Consider the following 24,667-nt stretch of genomic DNA (forward strand, 5'->3'; position numbering starts at 1 on the left):
GCCACTTATCTTTTATTACTTCTCTCTTGGCTTTGATAGCCAGCTAACGATGAACAGTTTTATTAAGATGACCTGGGCAGATCAGGAGATTACATTTGGGATAATCATTCAGGAGAGCGGCTGAATGAGAAAAAGGGGAAAATCATTCCTGGGGAAAATCAGTAGGCAGACTGTCTTGAATTGGAAGAATAAGTGGCTTCCAGGACCCAAAGTCTAGTGACAGTCTTTCCAAACAGAATGTCTTGAAGCAGATGTTCCCAGACACTTCAACAGACAGTTCTGAAATGCTTTAAGGAAGCACACATGCACAAAACATGTCTCTGGAGGAGTTAGTTCATTACTAACTCCAATGCATTACAGAAAGGGGAAGATTCAGAACAGCAAGTGCCTCAGATATGCACAATTAAACTTTTTAGCCAAGAGGGACAATTGTAAAAAAATCCCTCTTACTCCTCAGTTCTGACATTAAAAATCTTGTGAGAGGACTCTGAGTATTCATCAGAGCAAATCATGTTACACCCACTTCAGTGAAAATAAATCTCCACAACTTGACCCATCATGAGAAAAATATTAGCATTGGCTAATGTTAAACACAATTATGAATACGGGCATTATCTTCCAGTTGTTTACAGCATTCACTACATCTTTCAAACATCCTCCTGAAGGGATTTAGGTTTCTTTCATTCAATGTTACGCCTCTCTGTGAAATATCTTTTTCCAGCACAGACATTTCCTTCCATCTTCTTTTCTATTTGCATTCATTCTTTCCTTCCATAAAACCTACTTAATATTTTTGTGGATTGTGTCTAACTGAGGCCTTGACCCTACAAACTCTTCTCACTGAGCTTTGGCTCCATGCTCATCCAAGACCTTACTGCATAAATGTTTGCATGATTGGGGCCCTCAGATATAACTTACCTGGGAGAAAGATCTTTTATGCTTTCAAAGTTAAAACCAAACCCCTGCCTTGTAGCAGACTGACGGAGAAAACACAAGCACCAGCAAGAAGCTACAGAGTCAAAACCTTTACAAAACAAGTGTGCAATAAGGGTTATTTACCTGATTGCAATACTGTGCTATCACAAGCAGAAAAAATTACCATTAAGCTCAAATCTGCAGGTTCTATATTGGAGCATGCAGAGATGACATATTACATAAACACAGGAATTACATACAATCCCTCACTCTTTTGCCAAGTGGCTAATGGCAGCAAAGAGGAGCCTGATTCAATACATCTAGAGTCTTATTTGACAAATAACTGAACAGATCTCCACTATGAAGCCCTGGAAAATCATGTGCTTCCACCTGAGTATCCCTGACACAAATAACCCTCTTCACCTGCAAACATTGCAATGCTACACACAGATAGAAGTCTTAATAGGAGAAAGGGAACATGCCATAGAACTGGGGCAGAAATCTAATCTAGTAGCGTATTTCCATTTGTGCATGTATATACACAATATTCTAATAAAAGCAATGAAAATAATAGACTCATGGCCACACGGTGATGCCTACCCACTAATATCAGCGAGCAGCAGCCTTTCTGCACATCTAGCCCCATTTACGAGGAAGTTGCTCATGTACTCCAAGAAGGGCTTCTGCCAGAACTATGTTGTGCAACTCAGGCTCGTAGAAATGTTGGACAAACAAAGGCTTCCTGCTGTCATTTGCTGTTGTGCTTCAATAAGAAAGTCCTCAGACTGAACTCAGCCCTTTGATGGGGAGCCTTCAGTACCAATTCTCCCAGAGGAGTCTCTGTAGGAATGAGGCAAAACCCTTGAGAACCCAAAGGCAATTCCTGGCCAGTTGGGAACGACCTGTTTCTCCTCTGTAAGAGCACTTTGATCTCCCTGGAGCCCTTCTCCACGCTATCTTGGGTCATATCTAACGGGAGACATAGGAAGAAGTTGGAGCCAGAGATGATGCAAAAAACCTTATCTAATGTAGTTCTTCCTTCTTCATCAAGGGAAAAGTAAGAGGAAACTTCCTCCCCAGCCACAGTGCTTAAAAAAGGAGGCTGAAGAAGAAATGTGGTTTGAATAAAAAAAAAGGGATGTTTTCCTTAGAAGTTGCTGTGTCTATTCCTTTGCTGTACTGCATTGCATATACTTAACGATATTTTTCTGTCTGGCTTCCGGTATTAATGTAAACAAACAGGAACTTACAGTGTTTTCACAGCACACAAGCCTGGCAAAACCTTTTTTGCTTCCAGTAAAACACTCCGAAAAAATACTACTGATGAGAAGTGGTAAAAAAATCCTGAAGAGATCCCAAACCACACAAATTACCATTTGGAAAAGTCATGTTGATAAAACATGCTTAAAAATATAAAAATAAAATGAAATCTATCATTTCTGATTACTATCATTGTTTTAGTTGAGACTGAAGGAAATTTCAGACTGCAGCAGAAGGCATGAAAATCCATCAGTTTTAATATATTGGATCTTTATTTACATTAATATGCTACATTTTAGAGGAGTGCATATTTTCCTGTAATTTTAAACAAGTATTGTCTCTAGAAAGCATACAGCTCAATACACAAAAGGACACAGAAGTAAACAAACTTGAAGGCAAACTCGTGAGAGCAATTTAGTTTTCAGATTTAAAGGAATGTTTTGTGTATGTTAAATACTGAATTAAGAACTAAAAGTCAACTGCTGTATTGTTTCTTCCATCAGACTGAAAACAGAATGTGTATTTTTAACAGAAAAATGAAGACACAAACATAATACATATTACAGAACCTGACCAGGAAGGAAGATATTCTCTGGAAGGTGTTCTACCTTGAAGTTACTCAAATCCCTAAGAATTTCGACTGGATCCCTGGACAGGAGTGCAGTTTTCTCACATGCAGAAAGGCAGATCAAACAGAAAGCAACCAACAGTACTGGCACACACCTCATTCTTCTACACGAAAGTAATAGGGTTTCATCATATTCTTCCTGTTAGTTTGAAGATGGCTCTGCAGGATGACTCTGGTTAAGAGATTCCCCAGGTGAATCCCTTGTGCCTTATGCCCAACTAGGAGCCTTCAGTGAGGACAGATTAGGCAGCCGATAAGTACCGGGACTATTAATTTGTGTTTTCCCTGGAGGCCAAATTACTGATAACATGAGGTGAGTACTTAAAAATAGCAGGCTCAGGACTTGGCTCAACAGTAGCACCTATTTAACTCGAGGACCACGCAAAGCCCCAAACCAGATGTTTCAGTTACGTTAGAGTAATTTTACTCCAATTTAGTTGATCTTAATCAATTTAAACATACTTCTATCTTTTGTTTTGTTTTGCTTTTTTTTTTAAGTGCTACACAGTTCTTAGTAATCAATTCTATATCTTATTTTCAGTTAAATGAACACAACTCTGCGAACATACAAGTTCCAAGAAGCCATAGAGAGAACGCTCCATTTATTTATGAGACCTGTTAAAAGAGATTCATGCTACACAGTGGCTGCATTTCTGTTCACTTTTTTCTTTATGTGCTGCTAAAGTCAATTTAAGGACATTCATCCGCTGAAGTCTAAGAGGGCAGAGAAACTGCGTTCACTTGGATATGACCTGAACTCAGTACACTCCTATCTCCCACGCTGTCCTCTGACTCTCCTAAATACATTTTGCCTCATCATTCAAACTGTCCAGAAGGGTAGCAACAGGATGCATGATTTTATATGTTCCTCCTCCTTAAAGATGTGCAGATGAAGACCCCTTAGGAGAGCTATGATTTGTGCGTGACATGACTAGTTAGCGAGGTGCCAAAGGAGGAGAAGGAAGATCCCTATTAAACAGGAAAGAATGCCCTTGACTTTCCTTTGGGTCATATTTAGTTACAAATAAGGTGAAAAGACTTTATTGGATGTGACTGGCAAAATCTTCCATTTATCCACAGATGAGATACAGCACAGCCAAAGCAATCCAGCCTTCCCACTGTGCCCCACAACGGAGCATGGTCACCCACTGAGACATCAGCTCTGCTGCAGAGCCATTTCAAAGCCTGGCCAAAAGAGGCTGCTGATGAAAGCCAGCTGCAGCAGCCCTAGCTTGCAATGAATCACCATCTCCTGAGGGCACAGGCTGAGATCACCAGCTCATGGTGCGCAAGCCATCAACCTACCCATGTGAAAATAAACTGTTCATCACACACACGCAGGCTGGATATGAACAAGTGACCTAAAAATTTGAGGGGTTCCAAGTCCTATTACCCTCTGCCTGAGTCATTCTCCTGTCACATGAAGCTCGTTGTGACGTATTTTGTGTGGGCTGTGGGGTGGGGAGATGGAGAACAACTCAAAGTCTACATTGTCATTTAGACCTAAAATTATGCGTAACTCACTCAACAGACAAATAAAAGAACAAAATGACTACGAATGAGGAAAATGTGTTAGCAAGGGAAAAACTTCTTTGTTGCATATTGTATCTTCACTTTAATTTTGGAATAAATCTGAATGAATTATATTTTTTAATTTGTTTAACTATGCTAATAGTCACCATGCACTAGTGGTTTTAGCAGTGTTTTCTCCTTATATGTATGACTCAAGAATTACCATAGCAACTTGCTTCCTAATTAGCCTTCAGTTACTAACAATCAATACGATTAGACAAGGTCAGCGCTGGAGTAAGCTCTATAGATTTTTAAAAAGGCTACTGAGAGTCAATAACGGCAAGAAGAGGAGGAGCGGGCTCCTGGACGGTCTTCCCCAAAGGATGGTCACTGTTCTGCTATTACTCTCCTATGAACAAAAGAGTCGTGGCAAATGAAAGCTTTGGCACTCACCTGGCTGCAGAAAGCTTTTAACCTGCCAACAAATTAGGAAAATATGGAGAACAAAAGCATCCTTAGATCTACAGATAAAAAGACATCTTACTGTTACATTGCTGGTACCATTGTTGGCTGCACATGACTGAAATCAAGAATAAATACGTCATATATTTTTATCAATGTAGCTACATCTGAAATCTATCTCCCTGTGTGGGAAGCAACCCTGAAACCTGGAATAGGGTCAGACTGTCCAGTTCACGGGATGATGTTCCCTGGGATTTAAGCCTGTGCAGTGCTTAGCTGAGATCCCATCAGGAAGTCTTCCCTCTAGTGACCTGAGCAATTGCCCATCGCTGACACAATTTCCCCCTCATTTTTACAGCCTGATTCGGTTGTTAACATGTTATCTCTTACCCTGAAAGCACAGTGCCTGGCAGCACAGTAGGATGAAAACATAATGTGCTATTCAGAGGTACTCTGGGTCCTGGGAATACAAAGCAGGCTCCTCAGTACTGACAGATGAAGGCTCATAAAAAGCCACTTTACTTGTTAGCATGTTTAAGTCTGCTACCCAGAAACACAGGCAAAACCAAGAGTATTTTTATAAACAGTGTGTGTTGTCAATTATGCCTAGGCACAGGGCTGTCGCAGATGAACTGTGATCCATTACTTGTCTCTGTAAAAATGTGCTGCCTCTTGGCTCTCTCCTCTATTCCCCTCTGGAGGTTACCTCTCCGCTGTGGCTGTGCGTTCAGCTTCAGCAGCTCATCCTGGCTCACATTGCCGGGTCCCCAAAGAGAGGATGATGATTGGGAAACAGAGGATCCAAGAAGTGGCACATGGTAAAAATATAGTTACAAGACAGTCTGGATAATGCCTTATGATGGCACTTCAAGCCATGGGCTTTGAGGCAATAAGTCTTGACCTTCCTCTGCACAAAATGCCCCGAAGAAGAAGGAAAGAGTTTGAAGCTCAAAAAAGGCAGTTTTTATTAGAATATAAACCAGGATAATTAACTTTACAGCAGAAAAACCTTAAAGGATATTGGAAAGGAACTGAGAGGAGTTTATATCCCCCTCTGCCCTGACATCCAGTGCCTTTGGAGAAGGTTAGGAGTTCCTTAATGGTTTATTCTGAGTGTCGGTAAGCTCTGCCCAGACCTCCTGCAAAAGCCAGTTCATCACCCTGGGGCTGCTCCCTGCTCCTCAGTGCAGTCTTTGGGTGGCATGTACCCATCTCTGGCCTGTAACTTGCCGCTTGTGGTAGCTCAAAGCTGCTTCCCTCCAAACATGTCCATTAGCCAGCAAAGGGAATACTCAACCCTCCTTCCTCTGCCGCTCTGCCGCTGTTAGTTTTCCTAAAGAGCGTTATCTAATTAGAAACAGGAGTAACAAATAAGCACATCCTTTTCACCATATCATGCTCCCCCTTTCTCACAGCGCAGATGGGAAAAGCCAAAATCTTAAAAATTCAGCACAAGAAGTCTTCAAAATGTGGAAAATAAAGCTGAAAAACGTATCACCATAAAATCTCATTCAAAAGAAAAGATAAGATTGACAAAAGGATTAGACATGTCTAATGAGTGCCTTCACTTCATAATTACACTAGAAAGGATAAACATTTCCAGATAAAGATGTAAATCTTTATGCTCTTGAGCAGACAAACAAGACAGAAGTAAATGAAGCTTCCAAATAACACAGACTAGTTTAATTCAGTCCCCATGTGAAATTCCTCATTATTCCTTGTTTTAAGTGGAGAAACTTCTCAGCACAAATACAACATAGAGAGACCGTTCCAAGAGTTTGCTCTGAGTAGCCCATTATTTATTAAGTGCATTTCTCCTTCTCAGAGGAGAAAGCATCGGATGAAATGGGCAAAATATGTTCTCTGTCTGGATGAGCTATTCCGTGATGGTTCCAGAAACGTTCTCTTGAATGTCCTCCTTCAGCAATTGGGATCAGTAGCTCTCAGGGATGATGCTCTGGACTGAGAAAGCCACCAGCTTGTCCCTGTCTCTAGTTCCTAATCGTCTGCTGACTGCACTAGAAAAATGCACAGACATCAATAGTTTTTCAGCATTCTGCATTTCTCTCACAACTATTTGTAATTTCCATCTGTGGTGTTGGATCTCCGGACATTTAAAATATTTTCTGGCTTAGTATCTGTCTACCATTCTACATCCTAGCAATTTAAATCTTTCCCAGACTACACTATGTCTATATATACACATATGGATGTATAGAAGTATATATGTACGTACATATTCTACCACGCGGTAAGTAGTTTACTCACAAAGGGTACACCACTCTCACTTATTTTTAAAGAATCGAGCATATATATGGAAGTTTTAATTAAAACCAGGTTCCTTCCTGAGAAATCAAAACAAGCATTCGCAGTATTTTGTGAGCAAATCGTTCTTGGTTTGGTCACAAAACAAACAATAGGCACAATGAATCTCTGGTTTTACACCTGGGTTGAATTGGGGCCAGCAGCGTCTTTGATAGAAAAATCAAAATGCAGCTCACTAATAACCAGAAAATGCTCAGTTGCCTCTCCACTGAGCAAAGCAGTCATCAAACTAATGATTAAATCCACATCAATCATTTGGTATAATAGAAATAAAGGCCATGCAATATAATGTTGTCAGAGAATCAACATCGCCTGCTTAGAAAATAAATGTCTTGACTTCCCCTCAACATTTGTTTTCCATAAATGCTGAGGTTTGTATCAGCATTTGTACAGCAACAGGAAATGGTCCTGCATTGCAACATGCCAATTCCACTAACATTATTTCTAAAATAAACAGAAAAGCTAGATAAAATTAATATAGGAAAATGATTCTGAAATCCTCCTGAAATTGAATTACCATTTCCGATCTGGTGGCAGCCTTCCTCTTTCTAACAAACAATATTTAGCTGTGGCAACAATAAATATTGAAGAAAATCTCATTTAGAGCAAATCGGCACAATTTCAAATAGGTCACACCATTTACACTCACTCACTGGTACAGCTACATACACATACAAGATTAATAGAAAAAAAATCCTATAAAACACTGTTTTCTCATGAAAAAATAACTTTCCTTTCTAATTTTTTTTTTTTTTTTTTTTTTTTTTTTAATAGCAGCACTTTTTAAAGCAAACCCAGAGGCTTGATTTAACTGAAGCAGATGGCACTACGATGCCTCTCGGGATATGTTGTCACCCAGATGTCCACAGACTCCAATCGGTGCATCAGGAGCCACAGACCCTCACCAGCCCATCTGTCAGGCAAAGGAGATGGAGGTGTTACATCTGTAGGCTGAACAACCAAGTAAGGTGCAATCACTGAATGCATGTGTTTTCTGTTAGAATTGCTTCGTTATTTGATTTCACACAAGAATATAGATTTGGTTTTTTTTAGAAAGAAGCCCTTTTATAGTAATCCTCTTACAACTATTTTAAAAAAAGTTTGTTGACTTTTATGCTGCTTATTTGTGTTATTATTTTTTTTAATCTTAATTTTAAATTTACAGTTCTCTTTTTTCCAAGTCACTATATTTTATTCTGAATTCTATCTGAAATTTTGGCGTTAATACGTAATTAATACATAAAAGAGAAAATTATTTTACAAATTATTTAGGGATATTAGAACTGAATATACTTATTTTAGCAAGAAAAAAGTAATTCTTTAAATCAGAGCAACATTCTGAAACATCACATGAGAAGAACCACCTTTTGCCATGTATGAGCTATGTATTACATTTGAAAATGTAAAACATAATTTGAATTAGCAATTCTGAGTTCTCATTTCATTTTCTGATATATATACATAAATTTAAGAAATGTATCACTCAGCCAGCTTAAGAATTACTTTATATTTCTTAGCAAATATGTATTTTTATATTTACAAAGTCACTTAGATGGTCACTGATTCTACTTTTAAAGTACAGGAATCTCATAATAAAATACATCTTGAAACTTCCTTTACTTCAAAATAGAATGAAGCTCCTGGAAGGAAGAGATGGAAACTGAAGAAGTGACATGTTTTTCGGAAAAAATTTTTACTCTGCCAGCAGCCATCTTACATTTTACAACACTGGCTATGGTCCCTCTTGGAAGAAAAAAAACCCACCCAAAAGAACTTGAGATGAATCTCAGAAAGTTGGCCAGAAAGTGGATATATCAGCCCCTTCAGTATGCTTGAAAGATATCCTGCAGGAGAAAAGAAGACAGATTATGGTATTAATTCTGCACCACAGGATGACTATCAATTCTGAGACTCCTTGTTATGTTTATCAGTTGCAATAATCAGCTTCATGCCTCTGATGCAAGGACTTAGAGTGAGGCTGCCTTGCAAAACCGAATGATTTGGAGAAAGCAAGTATCTCCGCATGAACAACCACAGTGTGCCAAACCTGCAGTCCATCTGGCCCAGTTATCTTGCTCTAGCAGTGGTAGGGGAGGCCCAGAAAACAGTGAAGAGCAGCGCAAGCCTATTGAGAAATAATACTAACAATTGAGAAAAGAATCTTAATAATTCCTTACATTTTCATTTGGAGAGGGTTTTTTGACCACCAGGCTGAGACCTTTTTTTAAGAACTGTGCATTTCACCCTCAAATCTCATTTTGAATGAATGAGGCTACTTCAGATACATTTAGATATGAAAAAGAGCTATCTTAATTTAGCCTGCACTTAATTTTATCTGTTTTTTTGCGTAGAAGAAGGCAGAAGAACATTGGATCGAAGTTTCCTCCTAAAGAAGAGTGGGAACTCACACAAACATTTGCCCACGTTTCCCCCTTTATGAACTCAGGTAATCTGAACAGTATGTCACTGGGGAGAGGCATTAAAGCATTTAGCATACATTTAGGCAAGTGGATTTCCTTTTTTTTTGCTTTACCTGTCTTTGTGTCTAGACAGTTGCAAAGCAAGGAACACAAATGGTGTTCGAGGTGATTCTTTCATTAAATACTTCAGTCTCTAACGCTGGCTTCATGCCAATGCAGTTAACAAGTAAAGATTCTGCTAACAGTTCCTTAACACAAAGCTCACTCTTGCTCAACAAAAGGAAGTAATGACAAAATGTATTTTCTTTTTTTTTCCTTTCTAAATCTGTTTTATCAAAGAAAGCAAGCATCAAGATACCAAACCACACAGAAAGAATTATGGAATGCTTCCTTTCTTGTACTCTAACATGTTTCAATTAAAATATGCAAATGATAGCATGATTTTCTGGGACATTCAAATAGAAAAGTTAGCAAATGTTGATATGGACACTATGAATTGATTTTACATTTCCTAGCTTCTTCTTTTAAGGGTTTTTCTTTCTAATTTTGTTCCGCTCAAGCATTAGGAAAAGGCTGAGATCAGGTTATGTATTTACTGAAATATAACAAAGCCGTAATTGAAATCTCTGCTCTTTGACATCAGCAATGAGTTACTGACATGGATAACAAATTTCTACGTCAATTTTTTTGCAATTGTGCAAGAGATGACAACAATAACTGCAAGTGTAAGATCTCTTCTACAAATAAGCTTTGGCAGGGAAAAGTAGCAAGCCAGGTGATGATGCAGCAAAATGTTTATAGATCATATTAAAACCACCTAGTCTTCATTCACCGCTTATTATGTTTAGAACACAAGGCATAGCTCCTACTTTCAGGAAATAAATTGAATTAAGAACGCACCAGGCTTCCTATGTATTCATACCAAACTGTTGAGTTTGCTATCCAAGGGATGATATTTGCAAAGGCTGCAGGAGGGTCATTTGAAGTAATGGCACTCCTTCGAGAAGAAAATGTACTCAAGCCCCTCATGGCCATACTGAGACAGAGCAGCACATGGCACCGCTTTGCCTGGCTCCTCCATCCATGATGTGCTACGACACCCCTGGGAGAAGCTCATGTAGCTGTTCGCCTTTCAAATCCCATTTGTGGGAACCCGTTTCAAAAGGCAGAGCATAGTGATGGGCAAATGAAGACTGACACCCTGGATGTTGTTGGGCTGAGGAACGCGTACGCTGCGTATAGCAGACGATAAGCACTCTTACATGATTTTGCTGCTGAACCAGAGTCTTGAAGAGCAAGCAACCCCTCCAGTATAGAAAAGAGATTGTTCAAAACCACTGATAACCATCAAACGTGGACATGGGGGCATCAGGGACTTGCAAGTCCACCCGCAGGAGCCAGGAAGCCTCCTGTGGTTTCTCGCTGCTCGACTGGGTGGGCAGCAGTGGCTGAGCAGCGTTCAATGCCTGCTGACGTGCGCAGGATTAGACCAGGTAGACAGAGGAGAAATGCCCATATCGTAGCAGTAGCCTCATTAAAAGATTTATTCTTTGGGATGTCAGCCTGAACTTCGAATTTCTTTTCTTAAGCTGGTTACTCGCCTTAATGTTTTTGAACTGTAGTCCTCTGTTCCCTGAGAGAAAATGCATATTTAGACTAATTTAAATGCATTAAGTAGCGTATTTATTTTCATGCCCTGCCCTTAAGATGCAGAGTATTACATGTAACTTCCTATAATGTAAATTAGAATTTAATATCCATGGAGTTGCACCTTGAGAATATACCCTGGAGTATTTATTACGAAAGTATGATTGTTACCTGATTCAGTACATATTTTGGTACACAGAATGCACTACGTCCCCCTTTCACCTTAGAGATGTAAATGAATATTTTTGTAAACAGGCACTATTTAACTTATATACCACAGCAGATCCTGCAAATCCGTATTTTGCTTCTTGCAAAAAAAAAAAAAAAAGCAAGCAGATTTATCCAAATGATGAAACAAAAGAGAGAAAAGAACTCCTGCCTAGAACCAATTTTCAAATGTCTTGGTTACACGGAATCCTAAGCATTTTCTCAAAATAGCTTTAATGATCTTATTTAATCACAACCTTTCTCATACCAAATGAGGCAGCACACAACACACTGTGCAAGAAAAACTGCAGAAGCTGCAAAATACTGACCAGCTTTCCTGGTAGCAGAAAACACAGCCTGCTCATCCTCAGGTGACCATGCGATTTCTGCCTCCCTGCTTCCTTCCCAATTTTTGGGCTGTTATGTTGCCAAGTGTTACAGAATCACATGCTGGGGCTGAATGAAACCGATTTCAGGAGCACACAGGATGATGGACAACCCTTAGCCATTTGTTAGCCCAGACAGCTTTGATGGCTACTGCTGAAGAAGGTCTGAATGGTGAATTCACCAATTTGCCAGGTTGTTAAAACTTGCTAAACGAAGCGAAGTCTTCCCACTATGCCAAATTCTCCTGATGAGACTTTCACAGTCAAGCCAAGAACTTTTTTCTTTCCCTACTCACAGGAAGAGAGATACACCTTGATTCAGCCATGTATTTTAGGAATGTGCTCAAAATACTCTATTGAGTGGTCCCCACTGTCCTCAAGTACCTTACCTCAGTTTAGATAAAACATAAAAAGTAACTCAGTCTAATCCAATTAAGTCAGAGGAAAGTGTCTCTTGCTGTTGTGATTTAAGCCCCGCTGACAACTAAGCACCACACAGCTGCTCGCTCACTCCTTCCCTGGTGGGATGAGGGGGGAGAAAATATAACAAAAATCTTGAAGGTTGAGACAAGGACAGGGAGAGATCACTCACCAGTTATTGTCAAGGGCAAAACAGACTCAACTTGGGGCAAAAATCAGTTTAATTTCTTACTAATCAAATCAGAGTAGAGTAATGAGAAATAAAACCAAATCTTAAAACGCTTTCCCCTCACCCTCCCTTCTTCCTGGGCTCAACTTTACTCCCCATTTTTTCTTCCTCCTCCCCTCAGAGGCACAGAGGGATGGGGAATGGGGGTTGTGGTCAATTTGTCACACGTTGTTTCTGCTGCTTCTTCCTCCTCAGGGTGAGGACTCCTCACACTCTTCCCCTGCTCCAGTGTGGGGTCCCTCCCATGGGAGACACTTGTCCCTGAGTTTCCTAATGTGAGCCCTTCCCATGGGCTGCAGTTCTTCTCAAACTTCTGCAGCGTGGGTCCCTCCCACAGGGTGCAGTCCTTCAGGAACAGAATGCTTTACTGAGGGCTTCCCACGGGGTCATGGTCTTCTTTGGGTGCAACCACCCACTCCCGTGTGGGGTCCTCCACAGCCAGCAGGTCTTCATGAACTGCTCCACCGTTAATCTCCATGGGTGGCAGGGGGGCCGCTGCCATCTCACCACAGGCTGCAGGGGAACCTCAGCTCCAGCACACCTCCTCCCGCTCTGTCTTCACTGACCTTGGTGTCTGCGTAGTGGTTTCTCTCACATCCCAACCCTCTCTCCCCACTCCTGTGCTGGGATCAACCAGCCTAACGAACCCTGGTGGCCCCAGCTGCAGAAAGCCACCTGTGCAGGAGGCCAGGGATGAGGTCCGTGCCTCACTCCTCTCTCTGCTGCAGGTTTCCCATATTTTTTCCTTCTTAAATATGTTATCACAGAGGTGTCACCACTGTCGCTGATGGGCTTGGTCTTGGCCAGAAGTGGGTCCGACTTGAAGCCAGGGATGCTTCTAGCAGCTTCTTACAGGAGCCACCTCTATAGCCCCTTCCCTGCTGCCAAAACCTTGCCACACAAACTCAACACTCCTGTCTTTTAGCCTACAGAGGCAAACAGGAGAGATTTTAGCATCATACATAAAGTTGGTTGTTGCACATGAAATAAGCTGGTGCTCATGTAGCTAGGTCACAGACCAGCAGTGTTTATTCGTATGAACCACCACTCGATCAATAGTCTCAGCAAAATAATATAAAAGCTTGAATGCACTGGATGATTAAGGAAATACATGATTCAGAGCTATTTTCTCTACAAATTCATGAGGAAACTGTAGATAGCTGCTGCATATATTCCTGCTGTCTTCCATAGACAAAAGACCAGTTTCCAGGAGTGTCAGCTCTGGCAGATTGCCTCAACCCTAAAAGTTTTAGCTTTCCAGGATTTTCAGAGCTCACCAAGGATTTAGCTCACCAAGCTCTGTTAACTATAGCATGTTTCATGTTCTTAAAACGTGTCTTTGCCAAAACCTCTTAAAGAAATGTTCTGCTCCTATGATTCCAAAATACAAAACAAGGCCAATAACGGTGTTTTTTTTCTCTGTGACTTCTAGTTCAAGAAGTACTTTATCCACATGACTGAGTTTCCTTGGGTTGCACACAGGTTGGATTTGAGAGCAAATGATGAAACAAAGCATTATGTTTTAGCTTAAACCTTTCAAAAGAACAAATAACTGATGACGAATTTTCAAGGGGATTGTGCCTCAGGATGAAGATGTGAAGGCTCTTCAGCTTGCAGAAGGTGAGGCAACTGGACCAAACTTCCTATAAATACGATGCCCAAATCAGACCTTGTTAGACCAATATTCACAAATCTACTTTGCTACCTTGAAGTAACAGGAGGAAACTTGGCAAGAGAAAAAGGGAGACTTAATATTTCTTCATTCTCTCCTGCAAATTAAGCACTTTCAGTGCAGGCTGAAGATGACATAGCAGATGCAGAACATATTGAATTGATTTTGTCAGTTATGTGCTTGCATGGGGCTGCTTTTTAATTTAGTAACTGGAGGGTTAATTAGTTCTGGGAGTGTAAACAGGTTAGTTAATCAGGAGTCCAGACAAGCTGCCACGTTCCAGTTGGCTAAGACTTAGGCGTAGACTAAACATGTAGTGAGAATAACTAATCTGCTTCCCTGGACACCAATTTGCTAAATTAACATGAAGTTGGAGCAGTGCAGAAGTTGGAGAGATGCTAGCAACAAGCTGGTTGGGTTGTTCCTCAGATTTGTGGGTTACTGAAGTAGTTTTCTACAAGAAAATTCAAGTTGCTCTTTTAGTAAGAGAAATCCCAGATAATTAGACCCTGTCAGTTTATTTCCTAACTTCAAACATTTTATCTAAGAAGAAGAGAAAATCTTTCTCCTAGAACATACTTGGCAACAGTTGTTGCTGTATATGATAGTCTGCAGAATGGACATTTCATGGATTTTCAATAACTGAAGGAATTTAGATGGATGAGTAGGTAATGACAAGCTAGAGATAGTTCAAATGGGCTCTCATTCTTTCAAAAAACTCCAAAATGCTAAAAGTAAGCCAGTGACTTTTTTTTGACAGCGGCTGGATCTGCAAGAGGCCAGGTCTGTTAGAAAGGCATGGTAATAGCCTGTCCCACAGAGGGAGAAGAGTTTTGGGAAGGAAGTTGGCAGGGTTCATAGACAGAGCTTTAAACTAGGTATGAAAGGGGGCGGGGGTGAAATCAGGGTCACTGGAAGGGAGCTGGAATGCAGTATGTCAGTGCTTGTGGGGCAGGAATGCACTAGCAAGATCGCGCAGTCTTGTGAACTAGCAAGGGATCAAGGTGTCATGCCAGGTTGCAGACAGAGCACAGGGGTTGTTGAGGGGTCGATTACTGTAGAAACATCTGGGCATCATCAGGGGGCTCCAGGTACCTCATCAGGGACCCAACTCAAATGCCTCTATATGAATGGCCGCAGCTTGGGCAATAAACAAGAGGAGCTGGAGATGCTTGTGAGCCTGCAGCGTTATGACCTGATCGGCATCACAGAGACATGGTGGAATGACTCCTGCGATTGGTGTGTTGGACTAGAGGGGTATAAACTGTTCAGGAAGGATAGGCAGGGGAGACGAGGAGGGGGTGTTGCCCTCTATGTCAACGAACAGCTAGAATGCATGGAGCTCCACCTGGCAAGCGATGACGAAAGAATCGAGTGCCTATGGGCCAGGGTGAAAGGAAGGGTAGGAGACTTTACAGTGGGAGTGTGCTACAGACCACCCAATCAGGAGGATCAAGTGAATGAGGCCTTACATAGGCAGATAGGAGTTGCTGCTCGTTCACAAGCCCTGGTCCTCATGGGGGATTTTAACCACCCTTACATCCGTTGGAAAAACAACACGGCAGGGAACGAGCAATCCAGGGGATTCCTGGAATGCATTAACGATAACTTCCTTATCCAAGTGATAGAGGAACCAACGAGGAGAGGTGCCATGTTAGACCTCTTTCTCGTTAATAGGGAAGGGCTGGTAGGTAATGTTGAACTTATGGGTAGCCTTGGCTGCAGTGACCATGAGATGGTGGAGTTTGAGATCCTAAAGGCAGCTAAGAGGGGGAAGCTCAGCAAGCTTGAAACCCTTGATTTCAGAAGAGCTGACTTTCGCCGCTTCAGGAACCTCCTTGGTAGTGTGCCTTGGGATAAAGCCCTGGAAGGACTGGGAGCCCAAGATTGCTGGTTGACTTTCAAGGATCATCTCCTCCAAGTTCAAAGGCATTGCATCCTTAAAAGGAAAAAATCAGGCAAAAACACCAGGACACCTATATGGATAAACAAAGAACTCCTGGCTAAGATCAAATACAAAAGGGGAATACACAAGGCATGGAAGCAGGGACTGGTAACCTGGGATGAGTACAAGGAAGTTGCTCGTGTACTAAGAGACCAGCTTAGAAAAGCTAAGGCCCTGACAGAGTCAAATCTGGCCAACAATATTAGAAATAACAGAAAAAGATTTTATAGGTATGTGAGAGAAAAAAGAAAAACGAGAGAGAATGTGGGGCCCCTCCGGAATGATACGGGTGACCTGGTTGCTGAGGACATGGAGAAGGCTGAAATTTTCAACAACTTTTTTGCCTCAGTCTTCACTGGCAACGACTCGAACCACACCACCCAAATCACAGAGGATGTTGTTTGGGTCTGGGAGAGTGAAGAACCACCCAAGGTAGGAGTAGATCAGGTCCAGGAACACCTAGAGAACCTGAAGGTGCACAAGTCCATGGGACCTGATGAGATACATCCACGGGTCCTGAAGGAACTGGCGGCTGAAGTTGCTAGGCCACTAGCCATCATATTTGAGAGGTCTTGGCAGTCTGGTGAGGTTCCTACAGATTGGAAAAGGGCAAACATAACCCCCATCTTTAAAAAAGGGACCAAGGACAACCCGGGAAACTACAGACCAGTCAGCCTTACCTCTGTGCCAGGTAAAATCATGGAACAGATTCTCCTGGTAGCTGTACTAAGGCACATCAAAAATAACCAAGTGGATGGTGACAGCCAACATGGCTTCACTAGGGGCAAGTCATGCCTGACTGATTTAGTGGCCTTCTAGACAAAGCTACAGCTCTGGTTGATGTGGGTAAAGCAACAGATGTCGTTTTCCTGGACTTGTGCAAGGCCTTTGACACTGTCCCACATGACATCCTTGTCTCTAAAATGGAGAGACACAGATTTGACAGATGGACCACTCGGTGGATAAAGAACTGTCTGGATGGTCGCACTCAAAGAGTTGTGGTCAATGGTGCGATGTCTACATGGAGACCAGTGTCAAGCGGTGTCCCTCAGGGGTCTGTTCTGGGTCCAGTGCTGTTCAACATCTTTGTCAGCGACATGGATGATGGCATTGAGTGCACCCTCAGTAAGTTTGCCGATGACACCAAGTTGTGTGGTGCCGTGGGCTCACTTGAGGGAAGAGATGCCATCCAGAGGGACCTTGATAGGCTTGAGAATTGGACCAGTGCTAACGGCATGAGCTTCAACAAGTCAAAACGCAAGGTCCTTCACTTGGGTTGGGCCAATCCTAGGCACAAATACAAACTGGGCACAGAGTGGGTTGAGAGTAGCCCTGAAGAGGATTTGGGGGTGTTTATAGATGAGAAGCTCAACATGAGCCGGCAGTGCGCTCATGCGGCCCAGAAGGCCAACAGCATCCTGGGATGTATCAAGAGAAGCATGGTCAGCAGGTCAAGAGAGGCGATTCTCCCCCTCTACTCTGCTCTTGTGAGACCCCACCTCGGATATTGCGTCCAGTTCTGGTGTCCCGACCATAAGAGAGACATAGATTTGTTGGAGCATGTTCAGAGGAGGGCCACAAAGATGATCCAGGGGCTGAAGCACCTCTGCTATGAGGACAGGTTGTGGGAGCTGGGATTGTTCAACCTTAAAGAGAGAAGACTTCGGGGGGACCTAATAGCTGCCTTCCAATACCTGAAGGGAACCTACAGGAAGACTGGGGAGGGACTTTTACAAGAGTGTCCACTGATAGGACAAGGGGAAATGGGTTTAAGTTGAAGGAAAACAGATTTAGACTAGATTTTAGGAAGAAATTCTTCAGTACGAGGGTGGTAAGACTTTGGAATAAATTGCCCAGAGAAGTTGTGGATGCCCCCTCCCTGGAGGTGTTCAAGGCCAGGTTGGACGGAGCCTTGAGTAGCCTGGTCTAGTTGAGAGGCGTCCCCTCCCATGACAGGCAGGTTGGATTAGGTGATCTCTGAGGTCCCTTCCAGCCTATGCCATTCTATGATTCTATGATTCTATGACAATTTTGCCAAATAAAATTCCAGTCTGTATTTTGCCAAATAAAATAAAAAAAAAAAGAAATGAAAATCAGATGAAAACAAAAAGATTTTTTCTTGGTAACTAAAACTAGAGCTTTACAAGGGAGGTCAGATCAGATACTCCATGCCAACATTTCCAGGTCACACATTTTTCTATTATGAGTCATCGTCACTAGCGTCCATTCTGGAAAGTCCTTGGACAGCCTAAATGGAAAGTAAACAAGATCTTTCCTGGGTACTGTGACTGGAGCCTGACGGAAGTATCTGGAAGTATTTGCCATTTTGTGGCAACATACATTTGTTGAAAGCTCTCATCTGTTCGTGTGTTCAGGAGGAAACCAAAATGCATAGAGAAAGTGAGAACACTGAAAAATGTTATTGAATGATTTTTCTTTGAAAAATGGAATTTTACAGTCACTATATTCAAAAGCCTTCATTCACTTTGAACATAAATACAACAGAGTTAAGAGTCTCATGGAGGACTCAACTCTGATTTAACTTGTACTTAACCAGCTCATCCCCAATGGACGATTCCAAAACCCACCATTTCCCTGCAACTTCTGGGCTTTAAAATCTACCCCATTCTCAGAAACACAGTTAGAAATGATTTAGTAATGATAAAAATCACGTGTACAGATGTGCTGGACTCTATAACATACTGTTTGGCTTTACTAACACATTCAGAAAATATTGTCACTCTCTTCATTTTTTAGTCTATTTAGTTCTAGGTGAGAACATGCATTCTCTATGTCGAAGTGCTTCATTTTTATACATCAGGCTATCCACATTTTAGCGTATGGAGGTATCACATTATTAATAGCTATTTTCCTTAAATAGACTACAGTTTGCTTTAATCTTCCTTTCTGTGCATGATCTTGCAAGAGTAAAAAGGCTTTCATACAAAAAAGATTTTGTATGCAAATCTATCATTTGATTACTCACTTTTTTGTTCCTACATTATCATGAATATTTCTGATAAATGTTTTATGGGTTAGGTTTAGGATTTGTGAGCTATTTCAGATTTTATCTGTTTGCCATATCATCTGCAAATACCGCATCTTTGTTGATGTTGATTGGTCTCATTTACATATTTATCACACTTTTATTTTCAAGGATGTTTTGCTATAAACTGTCTGTCCTCATTTCTCCTCCAGTTACTAATAATACATAGATATATTTTCAAATTGAGCTCATTTCCATGTATAATTTTTTTGGTTAACAATAAATCACCACTTAGAGGCATCCTATTCAATGCGATTGCTACCTTCATGCATATCTGACATATGGTTTCTAAGTAATTAAAGACAATGGGAGCAGTTTACAATGCACTTTGCAACCACTTCATAGTCCAGAGACTCAATGATTTTCCACAAGGACTAGGTTAAAAGGAATCCCACAGGACTGGGGAGAAACAAGTGCCAACAAAACTGGTGACCCTAAGCTGATCGTACTCCTAACTGGTAACTCTCAGCCACAAAAAAAAGAATTTATTTTTCTGTTCTCAAGAAAAATGACCATTTATAGAGGTGCTTGATAGGGTTATGAGGGTCTATATCCACAAGCAGGCTGCAGCAACTGGAGGCTTTTTAGTGTGTACCATGTGCCAATAGAAGAGTCCTGAACCTATGGTGATGCCCTGAAATGGATCTCATGCTTCCAAAAGGGCCAGGTGCCATGTGAGCTTTAACATTCGCTGCTGACCAGCAGCTCTTCAGTCCTTCTTGCACGTTCACTGCTTGTTCTTCACTCATCCAACCTTCTCTAGGTTCAAAATCCTTTCCCTTTCTTCACAATACCTTCTGGTGTGTTCACCTTCTTGCTAAATCTCTTACTAAGCAAGAGTATGAGGGAAAAGGGTAGAAATGATGCAGAGAAACATCAGCAATTGATTCCTCTCTAGTTTTGCCATAACACACACAGCACTGAAAAAGGCACTGTCTTTAAAGTGCGTTTCCCAACTCCCATTCAGAGTCCTCTTGGGTGAACAGCCTGTTTTGACCCTCTCCTGTCAGGGTGCAAGTGCTGTGTGTGTTTCTAAACAAAATGTTGTGATTTGTTCATATATGAAATAATTCAGAAAAATCGTACATGCTCCAAAATAATTCAGGTTGGACAGCAACAGTTATCATTTCTTGAGCTAGCATCAGTTAACCCACAGATTTTCTTTCACTAAAGAATAGTAGGAAGCATATTACAAAGGATTTTTCCTTCTAGAGATGGAGGGCTGCAATACATCCACAATAGTATCCTAATGAATGTATGATACATCAGTTCATCAAAGGTGCTCATATTTATATCTCCAGGCTTATCGCTAAAATTCACAGAAATTGGATGCTTATGCCCTTTATGTGCTAAGATTTTGGGATCTATTGCCCATAATAAACTTTCATGCATCCTGCCAGCTGACTGTGAACATGCACAAAGCAATCTTATTTATTCAGTAGTGACAAGAGAATCACTGCCCTGTTATGAGCAGGAGTTCTTTCCTCCTTAATGTTCCACTGATTTATTCCAATCTATTACCAAATTCTCAAAATAATTAGTTTCCCATGATCATATGCTATGGCACTGTATTTATTAATTGCAATGACATTCCATGCTGAACCAACCCTTTGACCAAGCACTGCCCACTTGCAGATATAAATATTATAAAATATTATTTACAATGATGTTTTGGAACATGGTCTAAAAAAAAAGTTTCTGTTTTTTTTAAGCAGAAAGATGAAACTATATGAAGTTCAGAGATAAGGGCTTGCTCACAGGCAGTAAAAGGAGATACAACCAGAAACTGCTATTTTGAGTAAAACAGTTGTTTCCTAGTAAATACTGACACAATACATACATTTTCTCTAGGTCACCAAGTCCCGCGAAAGCTCCTTTTGGAATGACTCTCATCTTGGTGAGGACAAATCTCCTGAAAACAGAGAAAATGAAGTGAGTATTCACTATTCATAACACAGGACTGCATGGTAGCCTTGTCAGCCCAGGAGAAGCCTTTATCACAGGTACGAGGATAGTCTCCAGGCCAGGCTGAAGGCTTTGATGTCTAAATACATCTGTAACATTCAAAGGCTTCATGAGACTTCAACTGCCTGCCTACACCAAAATTACAGCACAGCGTTAGGCTGCTCAGTACCTGGAGCTGCTCAGGGGAAACAGCATCCGTCAGTAGTTGCAATTTCCCTGTTTGCTTCAATAAGAAATCCAGACCCGATCCCTGCAGCTTTGCTGTGCTCTAGGAGGAGAAGGTATCTTTCTCATCTCGACTGAGAGATGCTCAAGCACAGGATGAAGCAGCCCTGTGAAGCCAGACTGGGCTGAGTTGCTTACACAAAGTTGTAAGGTGGTACATGCATACTCGTGCAACACAAGCCTTAACACACTGCGCAGATAATTTAAGGCGTCAGCTACTATCTCCCGTCAGTGCAACTTTAATACCCTTTACTGCTTCTTAGTGTCTCTTCAAATTTGTTCATAATGTGCCAGAAAATTAGAAGTTTGGAATACACAATTCGATCACACAGGCTAGAAGAAAAACATTTTAACAATTTTTTAAAGGTCACAGAATATGCTTTATGAAGAAAAAACATTTAAAATATCATATAAACCTTTTTGCTAACCTGGACTCATCTCCTTTTATCACAACAAAGGAAGAGGATGACAGAACTTCTGATGGCACTCAGCAAATGAAAGGTTGGGTATCTACTATTCCTTGGAGAAATGAGGTGTTATCTAGGTAATTGTTTTCTTTCATGCATTTAATCATTCATAGGTAGTGAGCACAAATAATTGCATATATTAACACGACCTGCTCATCAAGATACGTGCTTCACATCATATGCTTATGACTAGATGTCAGGTAAAGAAAGCATAGCTGAGCAATGAGAAATCCCACAGAGATTTTGTAGAGAGAAATACAGTATTTTTGTATTTGTTGCTGAGAATAAAAGTCATATTCAAACTCCCAAGTACTAAACATGAAGCAGATAAAATAAGCAAGACACCAGATAATACCAGTTGTATCAAACGATAGCTATTGAAAAAAAAAAGGTATTTTCTTTTTCAAAAAAACATCACTTATGTTATATGCATGAATATCAACCGTGATTCAGTTTCAGTCTGTTTTCTCATGGAAATGGAAATGAATTGTTTTCTGAATTAGTATGGAAGTCTTTTTTTTTTTTTTTTCAGTGAGCATGCCTGCTAGAGCATCCCTCATTTTTATCATCTCAGAACTGGTGTTGCATGGCTGCTTGGGATCGCCTTTCAGCTCCTGTCTGTGCTGCCTTATTGTAACGTCTGCGGCAGGGCAGAAATGGGAAGTCAGCCTGGTATTATCTGCTGTGCAGTCCTGCAAATTTTAACACAATACCTAAAAACTAGAGACTTACTTCCTTACCGTTCACATAAAATATTCATACAATCCTCATCTATTTTTTATTACAGGTGATTAGTTTAGAATTTTCATGGGAGATTATCGTGTTTTAATCAAAGTCATAGGAAAAAAGATATTATTCTGATAGAATAGCACTGTGAAAGGTTCATATTTTTTAAGTGTAGGTCCTTAGTAGAATTCACTCCCTCATTTAGATTCCCAAATATGAGTTAATATTTACTTAAGCAGACAAAGTCAATGCATGCCTCATATAACTCTAGAGATGTCACTGTGGTTACACCAGGAATGAATTTGGCCCCATGCTTTCTTAAACATTGAGAATTTGTGGCAGTTTTAGTCCTGAAAGATGATAAAGTCAATTTGGTATTCCATTATTCTTGTACTATCATTAATGCAAGTCAGAAAGAGCTTCAACACACTGTCACACACGAATTACAGTATTGAGATCATTATGCAAATGTTAGAAGGACCGAAGATCTTCCAGAAAAGGCCTAACCTGGATTAGGCAATTTGCAAAGTCCCACAGAAAACACAGCTGGTGTAATGCATGCAAAGCTACGGCTGTGCTTTCAGAGTGCAGCTAGGTACAACGGATCCTTGTGGAACACCCAGCAGGCTTAGTGCTACAAAGCTGAACCATCAGGAAACTCTTTAACTTTGATCTGCTTTGAAACCTTCCCTAAACTCTCCTTTGTAGAAATGCACGCTTAATTTTGGAGCCCTAGGAAGTGCGCTCTGTCTAAATATCCACCTATAATTTTTTTATGGCAGTGTTCTAAAATGAATCCTCTCTCTGTAGGCGCAGATCATCAGGACGTTTGCAATTTTTTAATTAAACACTGACCTACGCCATGCTTCAAAACAAAAAGAATTTACAGTATGATCCCGAAACTAATTAAAAGAAGGGAATCTTCACAGATGAGGATACCTGTATGAGGAAAGCCACAAGTGCACAGAAATAAAAATCAGACCTTGAGTTTCTTTGTTGAATACCCTGTCATCCCACATTAATAAGGTGCCAGAATTCAGGAGCCACGTGTCTAATGCCCTGGAGCAGTTAAAGCAGAATTGAAGTTTAATAGCTGAAGTCTCACATTCCACTTAAAAAAATTAAGGTTAATTGTTTTTAAACATCCCTGAGTAGGCTAATAAAGCCAGTCTTTATGGCATAATGAACACTGAAAATCAGAATCAGCTACTTGTTGAATTATCAACTGTATAATGAATAGGAGTCTATTATAACTAGCCAAATGCTGTATTGTCAATAAATCTCACCAATTAGGCTCCAAGAATCAATCTGTACTTAACATGAGATACTGGCTGTTCAGTACCAATTCTTTCCTAGGTACATGGAGAAAACAATTGAAAAGCATTTCCTCAGTTTTGTTGCTGGCATTGTTTTAGGGTCAAAGAAATGAATATGGCTCACCTTCATTGGAGTATGTTTCATGTCAAGACAAACAAGTAAACAAAAGCATCCTTTAAAAAACATGTGCTTAATGGAGAGATGCAGTATTTGGTCCTAAAAAATTATGTCAGCACTTAGGCACCAGCAAGGAAAGCACTGAAAAGCCTGAACACTCAGTGCACGGTGTGGAACTGGAAACCTAGAGCCGGGTGCCTGACATAGGGTGCGAGAAAGGTTAGACTGAACGTTAAGTGATCCAAAAATCTGTACGCAGAGCTAGCTCCCAGGAAGCGCTAAATCTCACCTCCCAGAGCTTTCAGCTCTGCGTCAGAGCTTCAGGTGTTGCCCCAGCCTCAACACATGCAGGGACCCCCCACTCGCAGCAAGCTTTGCCGGGAGAGAGGAAGGCATCGTGGTCTCTTGACACAGCTGAAGTACAGGCACAGAGAACGGGAGTTCTGGGTCAGGTCCCCCCTCACCCTGAGTGGTGAAAACTCCTGTATTTCATGCCTCAGGAGGATGCTCAGCAGTCAAGGGACCTCTCCCCATCTAGGCTCAAGCATCGTGCAACCAGGGCTAGACTCCTTGTGCCACCAAAGAGGACAAGGGGAATAGTAACCCTACCGTTCTCTATAGAGGCATTACAGTTAGAACTAATTTCTCTGGGGCAAATTAAAAAAAAAAAATTACACTTTCTTAAGTCTCAAGTTCAATGATGTAATGCTATTTGGGCTACAGGACATCCCAGAAGTCTTAGCAAGGACTTCATTGTTGGAGCCATCAAAAACTTA

General features: G+C 41.1%; 1 protein-coding gene across 2 annotated transcripts in view; it reads right to left on the reverse strand.

The window, feature by feature from the left end:
* The window catches only part of FSHR (follicle stimulating hormone receptor), an 88,604-nt gene that overhangs the window by 34,850 nt on the left and 29,087 nt on the right, over positions 1-24,667 (reverse strand). For both annotated transcript variants that reach the window (XM_086630125.1, XM_086630129.1), the window contains exon 2: positions 20,915-20,986. In XM_086630125.1, coding sequence (XP_086486251.1) covers positions 20,915-20,986 — 72 coding nt within the window. The remainder of the gene's footprint in view (positions 1-20,914; positions 20,987-24,667) is intronic.

Source organism: Tauraco erythrolophus, chromosome 2 (genome assembly GCF_009769465.1).
Source record: "Tauraco erythrolophus isolate bTauEry1 chromosome 2, bTauEry1.pri, whole genome shotgun sequence".
Lineage (NCBI taxonomy): Eukaryota > Metazoa > Chordata > Aves > Musophagiformes > Musophagidae > Tauraco > Tauraco erythrolophus.